We start from the raw sequence: 23416 nt of genomic DNA on the forward strand, positions 1-23416 counted from the left end.
TCTGAGCCACAAGGGAAGCCTGTGAAGGAGATAAGATTTCCCAATGTAACAGATAAGAAAACTGAGGACTAGGTCAGTTAAAAGATTAAAATAATTTAAATAATGTATCGTCTTGCAAATGAAGCCCGACAACGAAAACAATGAGTACTTACTATGTGACAGGTACTGTTCTATGTGTCTTTTCACATATTAACTGATTCAATTCTAACCACTCAACGTGCATTATCTCCTTCAAAACCCACAAAACTCTCAAACTTAGGTGCCATTATTATATCTGCTTTACAGGTAAGAAAACAGATTAAGAAATCTGCTCAATGACATGCAGCTACCAAGTGACGAAATGGGATTCAAATCTGTCACACTGGCTTCAAGAGGCCTTACTTTTAACCTCAACATTACACTCTCTCACAGGCGACTGAAACATATCAATGGGTCATGCCAGCCATTACACACATACGCTTTCAGACATTAATGAGTCAAACGTATTGTTTCCTCGATGCTGCTTTCTCTATTTCAGTATCATCCTACATGGTTAGAGCAGCATTTGTCTTAATCTGACCCTTCACTTTCAACAATTCAAGACTGAAGCATCAGATCCAACTATATCATTCAGTTCAGTTCAGTCACTCAGTCGTGTCCGACTCTTTGCGACCCCATGAATCACAGCACGCCAGGCCTCCCTGTCCGTCACCAACTCCGGGAAATCACTCATACTCATGTCCATCGAGTCAGTGATGCCATCCAGCCATCTCATTCTCTGTCCTCCCCTTCTCCTCCTGCCCCCAATCCCTCCCAGCATCAGAGTCTTTTCCAGTGAGTCAACTCTTCCCATGAGGTGGCCAAAGTATTAGAGCTTCAGCTTTAGCATTAGACCTTCCAAAGAACACCCAGGATTGATCTCCTTTAGAATGGACTGGTTGGATCTCCTTGCAGTCCAAGGGACTCTCAAGAGTCTTCTCCAGCACCACAGTTCAAAAGCATCAATTCTTCGGCGATCAGCTTTCTTCACAGTCCAACTCTCACATCCATACATGACCACAGGAAAAACCATAGCCTTGACTAGACGGACCTTGGTTGACAAAGTAATGTCTCTGCTTTTTAATATGCTATCTAGGTTGGTCATAACTTTCCTTCCAAGGAATAAGCGACTTTTAATTTTATGGCTTCAGTCAGCATCCGCAGTGATTTTTGGAGCCAAAAAAAAGTCTGCCACTGTTCCCACTGTTTCCCCATCGATTTCCCATGAAGTGATGGGACCAGATGCCATGATCTTCGTTTTCTGAATGTTGAGCTTCAAGCCAACCTTTTCACTCTCCTCTTTCACTTTCATCAAGAGTTTCATTTTTAGTTCCTCTTCACTTTCTGCCTTAAGGGTGGTGTCATCTGCATATCTGAAGTTATTGATATTTCTCCCGGCAATCTTGATTCCAGCTTGTGCTTCTTCCAGCCCAGCGTTCCTCATGATGTACTCTGCATAGAAGTTAAATAAGCAGGGTGACAATATACAACCTTGACGTACTCCTTTTCCTATTTGGAACCAGTCTGTTGTTCCATGTCCAGTTCTGACTGTTGCTTCCTGACCTGCAAACAGGTTTCTCAAGAGGCAGGTCAGGTGGTCTGGTATTCCCATCTCTTTCAGAATGTTCCACAGTTTGTGGTGATCCACACAGTCAAAGGCTTTGGCATAGTCAATGAAGCAGAAATAGATGTTTTTCTGGAACTCTCTTGCTTTTTCCATGATCTAGAGTATGTTGGCAATTTGATCTCTGGTTCCTCTGCCTTTTCTAAAACCAGCTTGAACATCTGGAAGTTCATGGTTCACGTACTGCTGAAGCCTGGCTTGGAGAATTTTCAGCATGACTTTACTAGCATGTGAGATGAGTGCAACTGTGCGGCAGTTTGAGCATTCTTTGGCATTGCCTTTCTTTGGGATTGGAATGAAGACTGACCTTTTCCAGTCCTGTGGCCACTGCTGAGTTTTCCAAATTTGCTGGCATATTGAGTGCAGCACTTTCACAGCATCATCTTTCAGGATTTGAAATAGCTCAACTGGAATTCCATCACCTCCACTAGCTTTGTTCGTAGTGATGCTCTCTAAGGCCCACTTGACTTCACATTCTAAGATCTCTGGCTCTAGGTGAGTGATCACACCATCGTGATTATCTTGGTCGTGAAGATCTTTTTTGTACAGTTCTTCTGTGTATTCTTGCCACCTCTTCTGAATATCTTCTGCTTCTGTTAGGTCCACACCATTTCTGTCCTTTATAATAATTATATCATTAGTGCTGCCTTTTGCTAATACCAGAGCCCCAGAGACAGCTGCATCTAGGACTTCCTACTCCTAGTTGTAGGAGGCTGCAGAATTAAACTAGGATGTCTGGGAATCAGGAGCGACAAGATACGGATTAAGCCTGCTATTGCAAATAGCATCAGCTGCCAGAAAATACGGATGTTATTACTGATCCTGATAACTCCATAGTTATTAACTGGAGTCCATTTTAGTACCCATCTCCCCCTCTAAAGACATTTCTGTATGTTATAGCTGGGGATGGTGTCCTACTGGCATCTTGAAGATACAGGGCAGGAATGTTGCTAGAGGTCCTACAATATACAGGATAATGTCCAACAATAAAAAATCTTAAAGCGAAATATGTCATACTGCTAAGGCTGGAAAACCCTGTAAATAGCCTGATGCTACACACTGCTTCTTATAATAGCAGAACTTATTGGTCTAATACATACTCACTTTATCAAATTACCTATGACATCTTTCAGAGAAATAGAGCAAATAATCCTAAAATTATATTGAACCAGAATTGCCAGAGCAATCCTAAGGAAAAAAACAAAGCTGAAGGCAAAACCTTTCCAGACTTCAGACAATACTACAAAGTCACGATAATCAAAACAGTGTGGTATTGGGGGGAAAAAAACAGATATATGGATAAATGGAACAGAACAAAAAGCCCAGAAACAAACCCATACACCTACAGTCAAAGGAGGCAAAAATACACAATGAAGAAAAGACAGTCTCTTCAGCAAATGGAACTGGGAAAGCTGGACAGCCTCATGCAAATCAATGAAGTTAAAACACACCCTCACACCATACACAAAAATAAACTCAAAAAAGCTTAAAGCAGTGGTTCCCAACCTTTTTGGCACCAGGGACTAATTTCATGAAAGACAATTTTTCCATGGCCCAGGCGTGAGGGGGATGGTTTAGGGATGATTCAAGCACTTTCACTTTTCACTTTCACACATTGGAGAAGGAAATGGCAACCCACTCCAGTGTTCTTGCCTGGAGAATTCCAGGGACGGAGGAGCCTGATGGGCTTCCGTCTCTGGGGTCACACAGAGTCGGATATGACTGAAGTGACTTAGCAGCAGCAGCAGCAAGTACATTACATTTATTGTGCACTTTGTTTCTAATCTAAGGACACTGATCTCACAAGAGGTACTGGTCTTCAGTCTGGAAGCTGGGACCCCTGACTTAAAGACTTAAAATATAAAACACGACACCATGAAACTCCTAGAAGAAAACACAGGCGAAACATTTTCTGCCATAAATTGTACAGACGATTTTTTAGGTCAGTCTCCCAAGGCAAAAGAAACAAAAGCAAAAATAAACAAACGGGACCTGATTCAAAGCAGCTTTCACACAAAAAGAAACCATAATCAAAAGGAAAAGGCAACCTATGAATGGGAGAAAATATTGGCAAATGATGTGACTGATATGGGCTTAATCTCCAAACTATACAGACAGCTCATACAACTCAATAACCAACCAAACTCAATCAAAAAATGGGGAGACACTTAAGTAGACATTTTTCCAAAGAAGACATACAGATGGCTAACAGGCACATGAAAAGATGCTGCTAATGCTGCTAACTTGCGTCAGTCGTGTCCGACTTTGTGCGATCCCCCAGAGACGGCAGCCCACCAGGCTCCCCCATCCCTGGGATTCTCCAGGCAAGAACGCTGGAGTGGGTTGCCATTTCCTTCTCCAATGCACGAAAGTGAAAAGTGAAAGTGAAGTCACTCAGTCGTGTCTGACTCTTCGTGATCCCATGGACTGCAGCCTTCCTGGCTCCTCCGTCCATGGGATTTTCCAGGCAAGAGTACTGGAGTGGGGTGCCATTGTCTTCTGCAGAAAAGATGCTAAACATTGCTAATTACTAGAGAAATGCAAATCCAAACTACATCTCACACCAGTCAGAATGGCCATCACCAAAAAGTATACAAACAAGAGCTGGAGAGGGTCTAAAGAAAAGAGAACCCTCCTCCACTGCTGGTGGGACTGTAAGCTGGTGCAGCCACTATGGAAAACAGTATGAGTGTGTGCATGCTAAATTGGCTCAGTCATGTCTGACTCTGCGACGCTATGGATTGTAACCTGTCAGGCTCCTCTGTCCATGGGATTCTCCAGGCAAGAATACTGGAGTGGGTTGCCGTTCCCTTCTCCAAGGGATATTCCTAACCCAAGGATCAAACCTCAGTCTCTTATGTCTCCTGCACTGGCAGGCGGGTTCTTTATCACTAGTACCAGATGACCTCAAAAACTAGAAACAGAATTGCCATATGATTCAGAAACCCACTTCTGGGCACATATCTGGAGAAAACTATAATTCAAAAAGATACATGCATCCCAAATGTTCACAGCAACACTACTTACAATAGCCAAGACGTGGAAGCAACCTAAATGTCCATCAACAGATGGATGAATAAAGACGACGTGTGTGTGTAGGCACACACAAGGGGATACTATTCAGCCAGAAAAAATGGATGAAATAAGGCCATTTGCAGCAACATGGATGGACCTAGAAACTGTCATACTGAGTGAAATAAATCAGAGAAAAACAAGTACCATAAGATATCACTTATATGTGGAACCTAAAATACGACGCAAATGAATATATTTACAAAAAAATAAATTCAGACATAGAAAACACTTATGGTTCTTGAAGGGGAAAGGGACTGGGAGAGGGATATATCAGGAGTTTGTAATTAGCAGGTACAAACTACTATATATAAAATAAATGACAAAGCCTTCCTGTATCGGATAGGGAACTGTATTTAGTATCATGTAATAAAGGCACCCCCCTCCAGTATTCTCGCCTGGAGAATCCCAGGGACAGAGGAGCCTGGCAGGCTACAGTCCATGGGATTGCAAGAATCAGATACGACTTAGCAACTAAACCATTACCACCAATAAACCATTTTGGAAAATAATATGAAAAAGAACGTGTGTGTATATACATAGAACTGAATCACTTTGCCGCACACCAGAAACTAACACAGCACTGTGAATCCACTATAATTAAAAAATATATAACTTTAATGTCATAAATGCAATGCATTTCATAGCATAAGACCAACCGCACTGGGGGAGAATAACTCCCCCACGCCCTTCTTTGGTGAAGCCCTTAACACTATTCATCACTCCAGCGAATTTTCTCAACAGTACACTAGTTATAATATGGCTCAAAAAACTGCTGATGGGACTTCCCCAGTAGCGCATCTGGTTAAGAATCTGCCTGCCAATGCAGAAGACCTGGGTTCTGTCCCTGATCTAGGAAGATCCCACATGCTGTGAAACAATTAAGCCTGTGCACCACAACTCCTGAGGCCAAGTTCTAGAGCCCGAGAGCCATAATTACCGAGCCCGCCTGCCTCAACTATCGACACCCGTGCACCCTAGAGCCCCCGCTCCGCAACAAGAGAAGGCACCACAATGAGCAGTCCGTGCACTACAGCTAGAGAGCAGCCCCCGCTCCCCACAGCTAGAGAAAGCCCTCACAGCAACCCACACCCAGCACAGCCAGAAATCAATACAATAAAAAAGCAAAACCAAAAAACTGCTGATAGTCTGACCCCTACCACTTCAGTCACCTCTCGGACTCCATTCTCCCCTAACGTTCTCCATCCTGGCCAACTGAACACCTGCCTGCTCACTTCATCTGCACCCCTGTGGCTGGTGCAATAACTCTTCCTCCTATAAATTCAACCCCCAGTCTACAGTCTTCCTGTAGCTGCCGAAGACCAAAACTAAAAGAAAAAGCTCATGAAATTTTTTCTCACACTTATGTTTTCTATTCCTGAAAATACGCCTTGAGATTAACACTGTAAAAGGCCTTACACTTTGACAATCAGCATTTATGACTACTGATGAGGTGGGTTTTTTCCCCTCAGACAGGCAGGACTGTGTGAGGTGATATGCTCTGGGGTGTCTGTGGGCAGCCTGCCTACTGACAACCGGGTTTATGTTCTTGTCTCGCTTGTTGTTTGGGTGAGGCGTCCAGCGCTGGGTGCTGCAGGCAGTTGGGTGGTGCTGGGTCTTGGATTCAGGTGGAGGGCTTCGTGGGAATGCTCACTGATTAATACTCCCTGGGGTCAGGGGTTCTCGGGCGGTCTAGTGTCCTGGACTCAGTACTCCCACTCCAGCAACTCAGGCCCAACTTTTGGCCAGGGAACCAAGATTCCACAAGCCGTTTGTTATGGCAATAAAGGGCATTAAAACAAACAAGCTAACACACACACACACACACACACACAAAAGCTCCCCAAAAACAACAACAAAAACCTCCAAAAATACCTCACCAACAACCAAGAAACAAAAAATGAAACGCAGACAAATGGTAAAAGCAAAATCGGACAAATAGAAAACAAAAACAAAGGAACACACACACACAAAACCAAAACACACCAAAGAAAACTAAGTACAAGAGTGACCCCATGAACAAAGAAAACCAAAAATGGTATCAACCAAATAGAAACAAAACCACAAAACAAGACCAAAGCAGAGTGCCAAGTGAGGAATAAAGCAAAGAAAACAAAATAACCAAAAAAACAAGATGAAAAAAAAAGAACAGGAATGCAAAAACTATAAAAAAAGGGCTTCCCAGGTTGCTCAGTGGTCAAGAATCTGCCTGACAAGCAGGACATGTGGGTTTGATCCCTATGTCGGGAAGTTCCCGGGAGAAGGAAATGGCAACCCACTACAGTATTCTTGCCTAGGAAATCCCATGGACAGAGGAGCTTCGCGGAGCTACAGTTCATAGGGTTGAGAAGAGTTGGACACAACTTAGCAACTAAATCAACAACAATTTATGATGACGGAAACACTTCACAGAAAATCAAAGAGGCAACAATAGCAAAAATTCACCCAAAGACTAAAAGTCTATCTTAATAATGTAACAGAAGGCTTACTGGAAATAAGTTTCTTGATGTTATCAATGTATTACATTAAGGATAGTAAAACCTAATTTCTAAAATGCTTATTAGAAACAAGATAGAAACTTTCTAGAAAGGATATAAAAGAACTTGTCTTAGCCTTAGTCAGACTTCTGGAACAATACAAGACATTACTTCTTCTATAACACATATATTTAACACTGTTGTTTAATCTAATTTGCCACTGAGCAGTAAAAATAAAGTACAATAATAAGCTTCAAGCTTTTCAACTCTTTCTTATATCTATCATTTTTAAATGTTATTTGAAAATTCATTATAAAAGCACTGTGAAATACTTCTAATGATCAACAGGTATTTTGTTCTGCTATCAAGTAGTTACATTTTCATATAATTTAAAAGATTAGATGAAATCTTAATCTCAGTCAAACCTAAACAAAACAGCAATGAATAAAGTAAGCAGTGTGGAAAACAAGAAAAAGGAGTCACAAATATTCAACTCTAATTGTTCTAGTTATGGCTTCAGACAATGAAGGTCGAAGTGCTTACTGAACTATTATGCATGTCAACAGAGACCATATTCTGTTCTAAAACCAAAAAGCACAAATGCCTTCTGTGTCCGATGAAATTAGATTATTTTTTTGCCTACAAAAAGAGAAAGCAATCCTATTAAAATCATAATTCAAACAGTCTTTGAAATTTCTGTCTGAATCAGTAAAAATATGACCTTTAAAACATGGTTAGTGTATTTATGGCAAAGTTAATTTAACATGGTTCAAGAGCATTAGGTGAATAAGCCCACCCATGATATCTCAAGAGAACTAATCAACATATCAGGAGACACAGATTTAAGGATTGGCTCTGCCCCTTTTTATAACTGTACAGAAGTCACTTGTACTTCCCTAGGTCTCAATTTCCTCTTTTCTAAAATAAGAGTCTTAACTTCACCTATACCTCATACAGCTACTAAAAGCATCAACTATGAAATAGCTAAGAAAGTTAAAAACATTATATAAAGCTGCTGTAACTCTAGCACACTGATTTTAGCTAAGGACCAACAGGAGAAATGCTGGAGTCCCGCACACCTACTCCGAACTGTCACTGGGTGCACCCTAACTGTATTTCTCTAAGACAGACCAGTATCAAGTCAGAGCTGCAACAAGCTTACAAATACTACTGTCTTGGCCAAGTTCTTTCTTTTTTTCTTTATTCCATCTTGTCATTGTCAATTTCATGGTTTGTAAAAGGGAGATGACCCTACACAAGAATGGATAAAGCAAATGTTGTCAAGTCGAAATAATGATTGAATCTGGATGGTAAGTCTATGGGAGTTGATTTACTGCTTCAATTTTCTTTCATATGTTGCATATTTTTCTTAACAAATGTTTTAATCTACTAGTATCAACATCTATTTGTCTTATATTTTCCAACCACTTGCTACTTGAATTCTGCATTTCAGATCTCCCAAGCTTCTAATCATCTGTCAGTCGTTTTTGAGCCAAGCAAATCTTAGCTACTGCATTTCCTTCCACTCTTTTCTCACTGACCCTCAGTTCCAGCCAGAGTCCTCACCACTATTCCTCCAACATACCAATCTTATTTTTGCTCTTTTTGTTTCCTCTTTCTGGAAGGTTCTTACTCCCAGATTTTCACATGCCCCTCCTTCAACTCACCCAGAGTGGGTATTTGCTCACCCAGAAAGGGCCCTTCCTGACCAACTCATGTAAATTAGCACTCATCACTCTTTAGCCTCTTATCCTGCTTTGTAGCAGTAAAGATTACATCAGAATTTCACTTCAGTCCAGTTGCTCAGTCATGTCCGACTCTTTGCGACCCCGTGGACTGCAGCATGCCAGGCTTCCCTGTTCTTTACCAACTCCTGGAGCTTGCTCGAACTCATGCCCATTGAGTCAGTGATGTCATCCAACCAGCTCATTCTCTGTCATCCCCTTCTCCTTCTGCCTTCAGTCTTTCCCAGCATCCGGGTCTTCTCAAATGAGTCAGTTCTTCGCATCACGCAGCCAAAGTTTCAGCTTCAGTCCTCCCAATGAATATTCAGGACTAATTTCCTTTAAGTTGGCTGGTTGGATCTCCTTGCTGTCCCAGGGACTCTAAAGAGTCTTCTCCAACACCACAGTTCAAATGCCTCAATTCTTCAGCGTTCAGCTTTCTTTATGGTCCAACTCTCACATCCATACATGACTACTGGAAAAAACATAGCATGACTAGATGGACCTTTGTTGTCTATCATTTATGTATATGTTATATATATTTTTAACATGTCTGTCTTCCTGCCCAATAATATATCTACAACATAAAAGCCAATTCCACCTGACACAATCTTTCCACGACCTGAACTATCTTCTTAACACCAATTATGCTTCTTCAGATACCTTATTAAATCACACTTACTCATGCTTCCCCATACACGCTTCTGTTTCCTTTCTCTAAGACTCTGCCCAGGTAGTGACCATCACCAGTCACCTGCTCAAATACTACCCCACACTGTAAGAGAGTTTAAAGACCACCTCCACGGATATTCCTGGCTGACACTTCCTGAACTGCTGTAATACTTCATGGGAACCACTCCAAAGGCATTATTATTCTACACTCTATTTTACTTATTTTAAAATTTCTCCTAATAACGTGCAGCTTGTGTGCAGGATCTGAACAAATTCACTTTTAGACCTCTGAGTTACTTATGTAAAGAAGGAATGAAAATATTTGTATATACATTTTTGGGGTATTAGAATTAAGTATATGCATTACTGTTACTATATCAAAGGGCAGACAGGAAAGTTGCACAAAAATACTAAAATACACTAATAAATACCTAATGCAACTACTCTGCTTTCCCTTTTTGTTGTTGGCAAAAATACACCTGTTTTCCCAACTTCCTTGTTTCTGTCTTTATATAATTTGTCCCTATTAAGTTTCTTAAATTTATTCATTTTTCTTTATGTTCAAATCACAGCTCTTTCCTCATTATCGATGTTAAGACTTCCAGGTCTCAGTTGCCACAGTTTGTTTTCCACAGTTTGTTGTGATCCACACAGTAATGTCATACAGAACCTGCATGAACCTTACGTCTCTTATTCAGGGTTGATGTTTTTGGCTCAGTTCAAAATGTTGAGAGTTTCTGCTATTTTGTTTTGCTTTTTATGAAATGAAAACTATAATTCAGGTCATCATACTCTATTTCTAAGAAACTAGTATCCATATATCATTTACTAGTAGAGTGAGTATTAATTCACTCATCAAGCTGACCAACAGTTTATGTGCCAAGCTCTGCTATGATTACCCTGAATTACTGAAAAGTTTGATGTATAGAACATTTAAGAGTTAATGGCCAAAATACATATAGAGTTATAACACATTAAAAGAAGAATTCTTATAAGCAAATTTGAGCCTTAAATTGTTTTCATCAAGGATAGTGAAAACAGAATATTTAGGTTAATAGAATTCTAATAAATAAGCAATTTCTAAAGTCACAAAATATTCCTAAATCTGACTTTCGTTAACTGTAATAAACTCATACAAACCTTTTAAATTTGGGCATAAATTCAGATTATACTCACACACTTAGTTTTTCTTTTTTCTTCTTTAAGTACAATATCCCTGGGTATGGCTAAAAATACAGAGAATGCCTAATATGAATTTACACACAAATTTTGTACAATTACTTGGCAGTGGATTCCTTCAGATTACTGCCATCCAGGTTTAACTCTCTACTGAGCAGGAAATTTCTAGTTTAGTATCCATCCGGGTGACATTCAAGTAGTTGAGACTCACAGTGGTAAACCACAAAAAGAATAATTTTATTTACAATTATAATCCCCATCATTGGCTGGGCTGGCAATCCTTCCTGTAGTTCACAGGTGTCAAACTTCTGATCATCTCTCAACAGTACAGATTCAGAGATCTGATCGTAAAAAATAAAAAGCACGAGTTAAGACAAACATGGTATACATAATTCCCTAGGTTCTCAGAACTAAATATAACTACAACACTTCTTTGACAAATGGTAAACAGCCAAACTATTTTAAATCACAAAGAATTCCAAATCCCTCACAGATAATACATATTCTGCCAACCAGAGCTCATCTTTGACTTTTGAGTGACAAGTACATTATCGAGCTCTAAATCTAAAGTTTGTCATACAGACTCAGTGTCTTGGGATGATGATGAAACATTATGCCTAGCACTGCCACCTACACAGACAGCAAACCAATTTTTTAACACTGCAACTGGAGTCGGAAGAATCCGTGTTATGCTCCAGACCTGCCCGTTTCCCAAAGTCAGCTACTGCCTCTCTGAAAGTTAAGATATGTTTAACAAATAAATGAGGGAAATAACGGCTGTTCTTCTTACCTAATTGGATTATATCAAATCAGTCTAAGGGGCAAGGTGGAAAAATATGAAAGTGTTACTCTGTAAATCTTTAACCACTATAAATTTGAGAGCTGTTACTAGGATTAGATGTTCAAAGAAATATCTGAGTCCTTGAATTCAATATAAGATTAATTTCTTAATATCTCTGTATTCTAATTAGCTAGAACAGTGGTTTTGAGGTGATATAGAATCACCTGTAGAATTTAAAACAACAACAAAAACATACACATAGCCCAGTATCTAGCACTACACACTCAGATTTCGTGAGTCTGAGGTAAAGTCCAGAACTCAGTATATTTTTTAAACATTACACTTAGATTCTGATGTATAATTAACTAGAGACAATACAGGATCAGATGAGCACAAATGTGAACCAATTACTACTATTACTTCAACAGAAACTTCGTTGCATATTTAAATTTAATACTGTAGTTTGACTCGACTTTTATTTCATTTTTATGGGACAGGTATATTGTAGAATTTCATATGCCCAAAGGCAAATGATAACTGACTTACAATTATGAAGAAAAGGCTCTCTTTCTTCCCACGCCTTTCCTGTGTCTATGTGTGTAGAAGAGTTTATTTAGATCCGCACATGGTTAGACAAACTAACTCAATTTGGACAGTTTAAATTTGATTGATATGGGGTGACTTTAAAAAACAATATACATATCACCCAATCACCTCAGAACTAGACTTGGCTTCTTCTGTGGCTGGTTTAGATGCACCAAGAGTTGCAGTGTCATTGCTGCAGCCAGACATGCCTGAAAGCACAATGTGTTAGGCACACGTTAAACAATCTAGTTAAGAGAGCTGCATCACTTCACTGATACTCTTACAAACATTCCACAACATAAATTATTTATTTGCAGTCAGAATTTGTTTTGCAAAACTATCTACAATCATGAGTATCTATTGATTAGAACAGGTAAGTAATTCTAAAAGCAAACAAAAATTTAGGAAAAGTTTTTCTGCGAAACGTAAAAATACATACTTCAATGACTAAAAAACAATTTCATTTAATCCTTTTGAATATGAAACAAGTCAAAAGATCAGAGTGTCCACTTGATTTGACAGATGAAAAAACTGACATCCAAAGATGTCAAGATATCCAAAGATGAAGCCAAATATTATTTACTTATGGCCTACATAAAATCAAAGTTTCAGATTAGAACTTAGACGTGTTCCAGTTCCCTGACCAGTGCTCTTTAATACTGTAACAAATGTAACTGCTCACTGTCAAAATCAAACACTAAAATCAGATTTCATTCCATACAACTTGAGGCTATTTCTGCTTCTAACTTGTTCAACAACATTAGAGAATGCCAACTACAAATAAAGAATTAAAATTCAGCAGTGGCCACAGGACTAGAAAAAAAAAATCACTTTTAATTCCAATCTCAAAGAAAGGCAATGCCAAAGAATGTTCAAACTACCATGCGATCACATTCGTTTCATATGCCAGCAAGATTATGCTCAAAATCCTTCAAGCTAGGCTTCAGCAGTATGTGAACTGAGAATTCCCAGATGTACGAGGTGGATTTAGAAAAGGCAGAGGAACCAGAGATCAATTGCCAACATCCGTTAGTGAGAGAAAGCAAAAGAATTCCGGAAAAAAACGTCTACTTCTGCTTTACTGACTACGCTAAAGCCTTTGACTGTACGGATCACAACATACTGGAAAATTTGAGATGGGAATACCAGACCACCTCACCTGTCTCCTGAGAAACCTGTCTGCAGGTCAAGAAGTAACAGTTAGAACTGGACATGGAACAATGGACTAGTTCAAAAGTGGGAAGGAATACAACAAGGCTATATATGATCACCCTGCTTATTTACCTTATATGCAGAGTACATCCTGTGAAACACTGGGCTGGAGGAAGCACAAACTGGAATCAAGATTGCTGGGAGAAATATCAACAACCTCAGATATGCAGAGGACTCCACTCATGGAAGAAAGTAAAGAGGAACTAAAAAACCTGTTAAAGGTGGAAGAGGAGAGTGAAAAAGCTAGCTAAAGATCATGGCATCCGGTCCCATCACTTCATGGCAAACAGATGGGGAAACAATGGAAACAGCGATAGACTTCATTTTCTTGGGCTCCAAAATCACTGCAGATGGTAACTGCAGTCATGAAATTAAAAGACGCTTACTCCTTGGAAGAAAAACTATTATAAAGTTAGACAGCATATTAAAAAGCAGAGATCACTTTGCTGGCGAAGGTCCGCATAGTTAAGGCTATGGTTTTGGTAGTAGGAGGGAGTCTGGGCGAGTTGAGAGATGTGATCTGTAGAGCTTCCGAGAAAAGCACGCGGAGGACAAGGTTCTGCGAAGAGAGAGACTCAGAGGCAGTGTGGGAAGTGTAGTCCAGTTGGCTTAGCGGATGATTCGGGGTGGGCGCCGAGGTTCCGGAAAGGGACTGAAGAGGCCTGAAAAGAGCTAAGAGTTTACTGGATCTGCCCTTTAGTGTTGATTTCATTATGCTGCGACGAAAACCAACGCGCCTGGAGCTGAAACTGGATGATATTGAGGAGTTTGAGAGCATTCGAAAGGACCTGGAGACCCGTAAGAAACAAAAGGAAGATGTGGACATTGTAGGAAGCAGTGACGGAGAAGGTGCCATTGGACTCAGCAGTGATCCCAAGAGCCGGGAACAAATGATTAATGATCGAATTGGTTATAAACCCCAACCAAAGCCCAACAATCGTTCATCTCAATTTGGAAATTTTGAGTTTTAGAGGTGGATTATCTTGCGTGCCAGAGCCCTGGAATGGAGTACAATGATGGCAGAAACACAAAACAAGATTTAAAGAATGGAGTGCTTGCAGTCAGGCAGAATGTTTTACCTCCTGCAGAGAAATACTTCTGCATGAGATTACGGATGCTTACCTTTCACTCTGAAAGCTGAAATTCAAACTCTGGTTTGTCTCTGGAAAATGACTCGATAAAATTTGTCTGATTTTTGTTTTTAAAAATAAATATATTTTTGGGAAAAAAAAAAAAAAAGGCTATGGTTTTTCCAGTAGTCATGTATGAATATAAGAGCTGGACCATAAAGAAGGCTGAGCACCAAAGAATTAACACTTTCGAACTGCAGTGCTGGAGAAGACTCTTGAGAGTCCCCTGGACAGCAAGGAGAACAAACCAGTCAATCAAATATTCAAGAAAATCAACTTTGAATATTCATTGGAAGGAGTGATGCTGAAGCTCTAAGACTTTGGCCACCTGACGTGAAGAGCTGACTCACTGGAAAAGACCCTGATGCTGGGAAATACCGAGGGCAAGAGAGGAAGGGGTAACAGAGGACAAGATGGATGGATGACATCACTGACTCAATGGACATGAGTTTCAACAAACTTCAGGAGATAGTGAAGGACACGGAAGCCTGATGTGTTGCAGCTCATGGTGTCTCAAAGAGTCAGACACGACTTAGTTACTGAACAACAACAATAAGGAGATGGAAAAGTAAAATCAAATTCAAGCTAAAAGAGTAGTTAGTCCTCCACAGCTGCAGGTTCAAACAAAGATTGAAAAAAAAAAAAAACCCTTCAGAAAGTTCCAAAAAGCAAAACTTGAATTTGCCATACACCAGCAACTATTTACACAGCATTTACCTTTGCATTACATTATATACTACAAACGTGTACATATTATATACATATGTACACATTAAGTACATATTAGAAGCCTGGCATGCTGCAGTTCATGGGGTCACAAAGAGTCAGACACAACTTAGCGACTGAACAATAACAACGTATTACAGGTAATTTAGAGATTAAAGTATATGGGAATATGTGCATAGGTTAGATACAAACACTGTACCATTTTATACAAGGGCCTGAAATTAAAAGACGCTTACTCCTTGGAAGGAAAGTTATGACCAACCTTGATAATATATTAAAAAGCAGAGACATTACTTTGCCAACAAAGGTCAGTCTAGTCAAGGCAATGGTTTTTCCTGTGGTCATGTATGGATGTCAGAGTTGGACTGTGAAGAAAGCTGATCGCCGAAGAATTGATGCTTTTGAACTGTGGTGTTGGAGAAGACTCTTGAGAGTCCCTTGTACCGCAAGGAGATCCAACCAGTCCATTCTAAGGGAGATCGATCCTGGGTGTTCACTGGAAGGACTGATGCTAAAGCTGAAACTGCAATACTTTGGCCACCTCATGCGACGAGTTGACTCACTGGAAAAGACTCTGATGCTGGGAAAGGTTGGGGGCGGGAGGAGACGGGGACGACAGAGAATGAGATGGCTGGATGGCATCACCGACTCGATGGACATGAGTTGGAGTGAACTCCGGGAGTTGGTGATGGACAGGGAGGCCTGGCGTGCTGTGATTCATGGGGTCGCAGAGAGTCAGAAATGACTGAGCGACTGAACTGAACTGAACTTCTTATCTGACAGTGTAAAAGAACCAATGCCCCACAGATGAATCTAATCAAGGAGATAGATAAATAAGTACAAAACAGCACATCAGGTACTACAATGCAGAGAAACAAAAAAACTCATGAAATACAATGGAGGGAACAATTTTTGTGCATGCTCAGTCACTCAGTCATATCTGACTCTTTTTGACCCCATGGACTGTAGCCCTCCAGTCTCCTCTGACCATGAGATTTCCCAGGCAAGAATACCAGAGTGGGTTGCCGTTTCCTTCTTTAAGCAATTTTACTGCTTGCCAACTGGATCCAGTACTACATTAAGAAAATAATACAATATAAACAAGAGTGATCTATCCCAGGAATGCAAGACTGTTCAATTAAAATCTTTTAATATATAATATATTCATTAATATAAGCTGAAAAACATGGTTTTCTACACAGATGAGAAATCTACTGACAGAATTCAACACCCATTCACAATTCAATAATTAAGGAAGAAGGAATTAAGGGCGACATCTTCAACACGATACAGGCTTTAATCCTACAACCATTATCTTATTTAATAAATAACAGAGGCATTTCCAATAAGAATAGAAACAATGCAAAAACCCACCATCTCTGCTACTATTCAACACTGAACTAGAGGTATTAGCCAATCCAAGGAGATAAGAAAAATTATAAGACAGGTAAAGAAGTAAACATTTCGTTTTGCAGATCATATAATAGTACACCTAAAAAACTCCAAAAAGTCAATGCTAAAACTAAGTAAAAAATAGAAGACTTTAATGAAAAAGTAGGATGTAAAATTAACATACAAAAGGAGTTTGGGGTTGACATATACACACTACTGTACATAAAACAGATAATTTTTGAAATAATATTGAAAAGCAATAATCAGGACTTAACGGCAGAGAAAACTCCTATTTACGATAACAAGAAAGAAGATTAAATAACTTACAAATAAATTAAACAACGTATAAAGTCTACATGAAAAAAACGTTTACACGTAACTGATAAGACCCTAAAGACTGAGCAAACAAAAAGACATATCGTATTCTTAGCTATGATGCTGCTGTATGTGCTGGCAGTCACTTCAGTTGTGTCCAGGTTTTTGCAACTCCATGGACTGCAGCCCTCCAGGCTCCTCTGTCCATGGGATTTTCCCGGCAAGAATACTGGAGTGGGTTGCTATGTCCTTCTCCAGGGAATCTTCCTGACCCAGGGATTGAACCCACATCTCTTGCATTGCAGGCAGGTTCTTTACCACTGAGCTATCAGGGAAGCCTAGGACGATATTAAAAGAAGTCATTTCTTCCTTACTTAATTTACAAATTCAATGCAATACAAGAAAAATATATAACAAGTTAAATTATACAGTTAGACAAGTTACAATACAGTTGATACAGAAAAATCAAACATGCAATAGCAACCAGGAAAACAATGAAAAAGGAAAATCACAAGAGGACTAAATTTGTCAAACATTAAAATATCCCATAAAACACCTATAATTAAAGCAGTATGGCAGTAGCACAAGAATAAACAAAGAGACCAGAATAAAAAGCCAAGTTAGACCATATACACACAAAAATTTAATATATAACAAAGGTGACATCTTAAATCACTTAATTACAAATGGACTTCCCAATAAATAATACCAGGAAAATTAGGTATTTGGAAAAACACAAAATTAGATCCATATTTCACACCACAGACAAGAATAAACTCCAAATGAATTCGGAATCTAGATATAAAAAAATGAAAACTCAAATAAATTGCTAAAAGAAAACATACATGAATTGTACTTTAAATTCTCTAATTCTAAGAATCCAGAGACAATTTTAAAAATGGATAAATTTGACTAAGAATTTTAAAACTGAATAACATAAGTGTTAGACAAAAAGACAACTGAAAAACTAGGGAAATATTTATAACATATGCTACAATAGGTTAATGGTCCTAACATAAAGAACTCTTAAAAACAAAGGGAAGAAAACAAAAAACCAGAAAGAAGGAAAAAGACACGAACAGACAATTCACAAAAAAAGATTAAAATAGCCTCTAAAATATAAAAAATGATCAAATTCACTCATGCTAGAGAAATTCAGGTTAAAACAACACTGAGATACCATTTCTCATCTATTAGATAAGCAAACTTTTAACACTCTGTCGCTAAGGATGTGAGGAAACAAGCACTCACATACGCTGCTGAGGGGAACACAAATTTGTACATTCATTCTGGAGGGAACTTTGGTAATGCCTAACAAAATCACACGCGCACTTACTTTTGAACCCAGAAGTCCATTTCTAGGAATACATCCTGGGAATACATCACCAGCAACATAAAACTATATACACACTGCCGCATTCTTCATAAATGTAAAGTATTGGGGGAAAGGTACCTAAATGTCTACATATAGGAAAGTGATTGACTAAACTATGACACATTCAGACAATGGAGTACTGTACAACTGTTGAAAAAAATGAAGATCTCTCTGATATGCAGTAATTTCCAAGACACAGTGATAAGTCAAAAAAAGCAAAGTTCAAAAGTACCTATAGATACGCTGTCTCAATGTAAGAACAGAAAGGATACATGAAAATACATGCTTCTGCTCACTGGAAGAAAAATACAAGAACAAACCATAAACTAAGAAGGTAGGTTACCTACAGGGAATAGGTGAGAAAGGAGTGCGAACAACTAGGAAATGGGAACAGGGTAGCAGGAATAAGGAACAAGTGACAGTCCTTTGAATATTTAGTTTTAAATAATTCTGACTCTTAAAACCATAGTAATTTTGAGAGAAATTCAATGGCATAAAATCATAACAAATAAACTAACTGTACTAAAAAAGAATAACCCAGGAAACGGAAGGGGGAGGCGAGAATGGACAAAGGGAGGAGGAGGAGCAGAAAGTGAAGGAAGGGGAGGGGAGGAATGGGGGCGGAGAGAGAGGAAAGGCAGGCGAAAAGAAGATCCTGAGGCTAAAGACAAAGTGAATTATATACAAATCCTACTAATACAGTATTTCTCACAGGGGTATAGGTTAGTAACTCTTACACTACCTTATGTGTGTAACAGAACAGAACAAATACGTGAATAGAATGTAGGTACTAAAAACTTAAGCGTCTCACTGTTGGAGAAAAACTTACAAAGAAAGGAGAAATGCTAAATAAGCACTGCTGTATTGGACTGGAAATGGTTATCAGTATTGTTTTATATACATGTGCATGTATGTGTGTATGCGTGTTACACACACACATATGCACGTATGTACTGGTCTCCGAGCTTCGTCCCCGGAGCAGACCTAGAAGCAGTGTAACGACGAGGACATCTGGCACTCAGATCCTCGTCCCTGAACACTGTTTTCCAATAAAAGGAACCATCATTCTTAAGGAAAAGCGGACGATTCCAAGCCTGGGATAAGGAAAAGACAAGATGAGCCTGGGACATTATCTGGGGTCAGAAATAAGAAAAAAATTCAGTAAAAGAAGGGGAGTTGCCAAAAGAGGAAAGGACCCAACCTGAAGGAATCCCTAAAGGCCACTGCTGGGACATCTTGAGCAACAAAGCAAATAATGATAGTCCAGTTCAGTTCAGTCGCTCTAGATTTGAACTCACGTAATGAAACAAATACTAATGAGTCCACACTGATATAAAAAATAATCAAATATAAATGGGGTAAAGTGACAGTTCTTCACACAAGAATTTCCATTAATAAGCACAGAAGAGAGAAAACCAGAAATCCCCACCAGGCAAACATCACAGTAGTTAAAGTGTTGCAGACGGATGTTAAAATAAAAGGGCAAAAGTTTGAGGAGAAACAGAATTTACCTAATCTGCAAGTGTCTCCTATAACGTACTCAACTGAAAAAAGAACGACAGTAAATGTAGAACTCATAGTTCACAGTGAAGAAACTCAGCAGATCTCTCTCAAAGTGATTAAGTAATCACCAGTATTAAGACATACCAAGAGCATAATCCTTAAGATGCTGCGCTGAGAAGGACAACGTCATTTTTGCAGTATTCGTCCCCTAAATGCGTAAGTTCAGTCTAATGATGAGAAAACACTGGACAAACCCAAACTGAGGAAAATTCTAGGAGATACTTAACCAGTACTTTTCAAAAGTGACATGGTCATGAAAGACTAGGAAAGTGTGAGAAATGTCCATATTGAAAGAGACTTTGGAGAAACGACTAATTTCAATGCGGGTTCCTAGACAGGATCCTGAAAAAGGACAGTCAGTTGAAAATTTGGTGAAACTCTGATAACGGCTGTAGTTTAGTTAATAATATTATACCAACGTTAGTTTCCTATTCTTGATAATTATGTTACGGTCATGTGAGCATCAGGGGAAGAAGGTAAGAAGTATAAGGAAACTACAATTTTTGCAAGTCTAAAATCAGATCAAAATAAAAGCTTTTTAAGAACAGTAAATGGCATTGTGCTTTGTACTATTTATTAAATAAAAATTATATTAAAAAAAAAAGAACAGTAAAGAAGTCTGAGCAAAGTTAGAGGAATTACCCTCAGATAGAAGGAGGAAATCTCTTCCACAGAGGAAAGAACGAAAGAAGGAAGGAACCCGCAGAAATAGTGACGCATGGAATGGAAAACAGAAGAAAGTTAGGGGAGTTCATTTTTGCTGTCCGCTACTTTCAGGAGTTATCATCTGCTCCTGTGTATGAACCAGCAGCACCAAATAGGAAAATATATCATTATCAGGGAGCTCAAAAGACCAAACAATAGCTTTAGAAGGGGGGCTGGTTACCGGAACGACCACGCCACGGGTAGAAGTCTGCCACTCTCAGAGGCGAGAGGAGACAGACTGAGTTAACAAGTGAGAATGACCTGGTGGGGAGGTCTCCACAAACATCCCTGAGCCAGGCGGTCTGCAGAGACTCCGTGGTGAGCACAGCCATGTCCTGCAGTCACAGGACACCCTAACTCACAGGGACAGAAGCTCCTCGTCTCAGAATCATTCCAGATCTTGTCCAATAGATCACTTCGTCCGGCTATCTCTCTGTGTCCTTTACCATATCCTTTATTATTAATATATAATAAACTGCTAAGTATCAAAAAAAACTCCTGGCAGATAGGGAAAGGGGGAATCAAATTTCTGAGAATTACAGAGATAGGTACTACGTCTGTGTTTTGTTCATATTATTTAAATGTTCCAACCTTCACAGTTTTAGAAGTTAATTTGTTCGTAACTTTAATAACTGGCAACACTGGGAATGACAAGATTGAAAAATAATGACATTCACTAAACTTGCTGTGACAATCACTTTATGATGCATGTAAATCAAATCATTATGCTGTACACCTTAAGCTTATACAGTGCTTTATGTCAATTATATCTCAAAAAAGCTAGAAGAAAGAATAAAACTTACGATTATGGGGGGGGGAGTGACTTGCAATACGTGCTGTTTAAGATACATGTTTTCTGATCTTTATATGAATTTAAAGTTATCTTTAACTGTGATCCTCAAAATAAAATGATAAATAATTATTTCAAAACTACCATCAGTGTTGAAGCTTCACAGCCTGGTTTATACTGGACGCCAAAAGTATCTTGTCATCTCTGGGGCTCTACTTCTATAAACTGGCCAGAAGTATTCATTAACTAATGAGTATAAGAACCAATGACCTATAACGTGAATTATTAATTAGCATCTGTAAAAATATATAATTAATGTTACATAAAATTTATACTTCATCCACTGTTTGGAGTTGCTTTTAATTTATTATCACAATCACATTTTGTTTTCTACAAACTGAATAGACCAGTTCTCTATCTGAGCTTTCCTGATGGCTCAGCGGTAAAGGACCTGTCCCAATGCAGGAGAGTTTAATGAGGGAGAATTCAATATCCGACAAGTGTTAAATGTATTGAGGATCTTTCTCAGGACCCAGGAAAAGAGGACAGGAAGGCAGAGATCTGCCAGGACTCTGGAAGATAAAAAGAAACACAAGGCTCCATGGATACCAGAAAAGAAAAAACTGCATTTACAACCGCCATGACGTTGAGGAGGTAGAGATATAGAAGTATAATACTAAAGAAAGAAAGTTGAACAGAAATTATAACATGAACATTTCAAATTAAGGTACTCACATATCACAGGGCATCTGAAACGGTACGCTCAAGGCACAGGAAAGCAAATATAAGCATGGCAGACACAAGCAGGATAAACAGCACAGCACAGTGGAATGAGAATTTACATTTTTGGAATGAAAATAAGTATGCTATCATGGAATCTAAAACAAAATTCACTTGAATAAAATACACACAAGCCATCAAAGAAACTTCTTGAATTTTTATGATGAAATATGAGTCTCCACAGAACTATCTGAAGAGTTATTCTTTGTAGGTTACGTTAGTGGAATAGTTGGAGAAGTATAAATAATTATGAAGGAGTTCTGCTGGAACTTAAGGACAATGCTAGTAAGGTAGGTAACAGAAAATTGAGGGCAATCAGTAGCAAAACCTGGGCTTGCTTTGTCTGAACTTGCTTTAACTTCTCTAGACAGAGCATCGGAGAAGGCAATGGCAACCTACTCCAGTACTCTAGCCTGGAGAATCCCATGGACGGAGGAGCGTGGTAGGCTACAGTCCATGGGGTCGCAAAGAGTCGGACACGACTGAGCCACTTCACTTTCACTTTTCACTTTCATGCACTGGAGAAGGAAATGGCAACCCACTCCAGTGTTCTTGCCTGGAGAATCCCAGGGATGGGGGAGCCTGGTGGGCTGCCATCTATGGGGTTGCACAGAGTCAGACGCGACTGACAGCAGCAGACAGTATATCACTGATTTCAGAGACTGGTTACTGATTACAAGAAAGTGGCTCTATTTCTTTTGCTCTAGATAGAATCTACTGAAACGTCTATCTTTTTTTGTTCGTGGATAAATAAGAAGAGAATGGTTAAGATTTGTTTTTATTTCATAATTCAGTATTAATCTACAAGTTGCACTGACTGGTTTACAATAAAAAAATTATAAAGCTAAAAAATTAGTTTTCTTAGTCAAAACAATCTAAAATAGTAAGTTTTTTTTTTAAAGACCACAGCGTCCTTAACCTCCGAGGAAAATCCTTTTCCCTACAGTCAACGCAGGGGCTTCCCTGGTGGCTCAGAGGTTAAAGCGTCTGCCTCCAATGCGGGAGACCCGGGTTCGATCCCTGGGTCGGGAAGATCCCCTGGAGAAGGAAACGGTAACCCATTCCAGTATTCTTGCCTGGAGAATCCCATGGACGGAGAAGCCTGGTAGGCTACAGTCCACGGGGTCCCAAAGAGTCAGACACGACTGAGCGACGGAAGGGAACAGTCAAAGCAAATGATGCTGAATTCAAAGTGGTTTACCATACAATATGTTCATACTTTCTTTCATAAGTAGAATAATCAAATAAGATTAAAAACATCATTTACGTTACACTGCTGTCTTTATGTCAACAACT

At 39.2% G+C, this 23416-nt stretch overlaps 2 protein-coding genes across 11 annotated transcripts in view; one reads left to right on the forward strand and one right to left on the reverse strand.

Moving 5' to 3' along the window:
• Positions 1-23416, reverse strand: part of LOC148774812 (arfaptin-1-like) — a 120270-nt gene that overhangs the window by 87912 nt on the left and 8942 nt on the right. For 5 of the 10 annotated variants that reach the window (XM_088827951.1, XM_088827954.1, XM_088827956.1 and 2 more), the window contains 2 exons: positions 12262-12341; positions 11012-11107 (listed from right to left, as the gene is read on the reverse strand). The exons of 3 other annotated variants lie outside the window; for them this stretch is intronic. In XM_088827951.1, coding sequence (XP_088684077.1) covers positions 11012-11107; positions 12262-12339 — 174 coding nt within the window. In that variant the 5' untranslated portion in view covers positions 12340-12341. Of the gene's footprint in view, positions 1-11011; positions 11108-12093; positions 12230-12261; positions 12342-23416 lie in introns of those variants that run through there. 2 more of the 10 variants (XM_088827958.1, XM_088827957.1) reach the window with 2 other exon arrangements.
• LOC129542168 (anaphase-promoting complex subunit CDC26) lies at positions 13848-14517 on the forward strand. Its single transcript, XM_055404280.2, has one exon. The coding sequence runs from the start codon at positions 14058-14060 to the stop codon at positions 14313-14315; it is 258 nt and encodes an 85-aa protein (XP_055260255.1). The 5' UTR covers positions 13848-14057; the 3' UTR covers positions 14316-14517.

Source organism: Moschus berezovskii, chromosome 19 (genome assembly GCF_049115385.1).
Source record: "Moschus berezovskii isolate FMDL1 chromosome 19, NW_MosBer_1.0, whole genome shotgun sequence".
NCBI lineage: Eukaryota > Metazoa > Chordata > Mammalia > Artiodactyla > Moschidae > Moschus > Moschus berezovskii.

What these genes read in the sequence shown, in the direction of transcription:
- LOC129542168 (XM_055404280.2), top strand. Translation starts at nt 14,058, where the DNA reads ATGCTGCGACGAAAACCAACGCGCCTGGAGCTGAAACTGGATGATATT.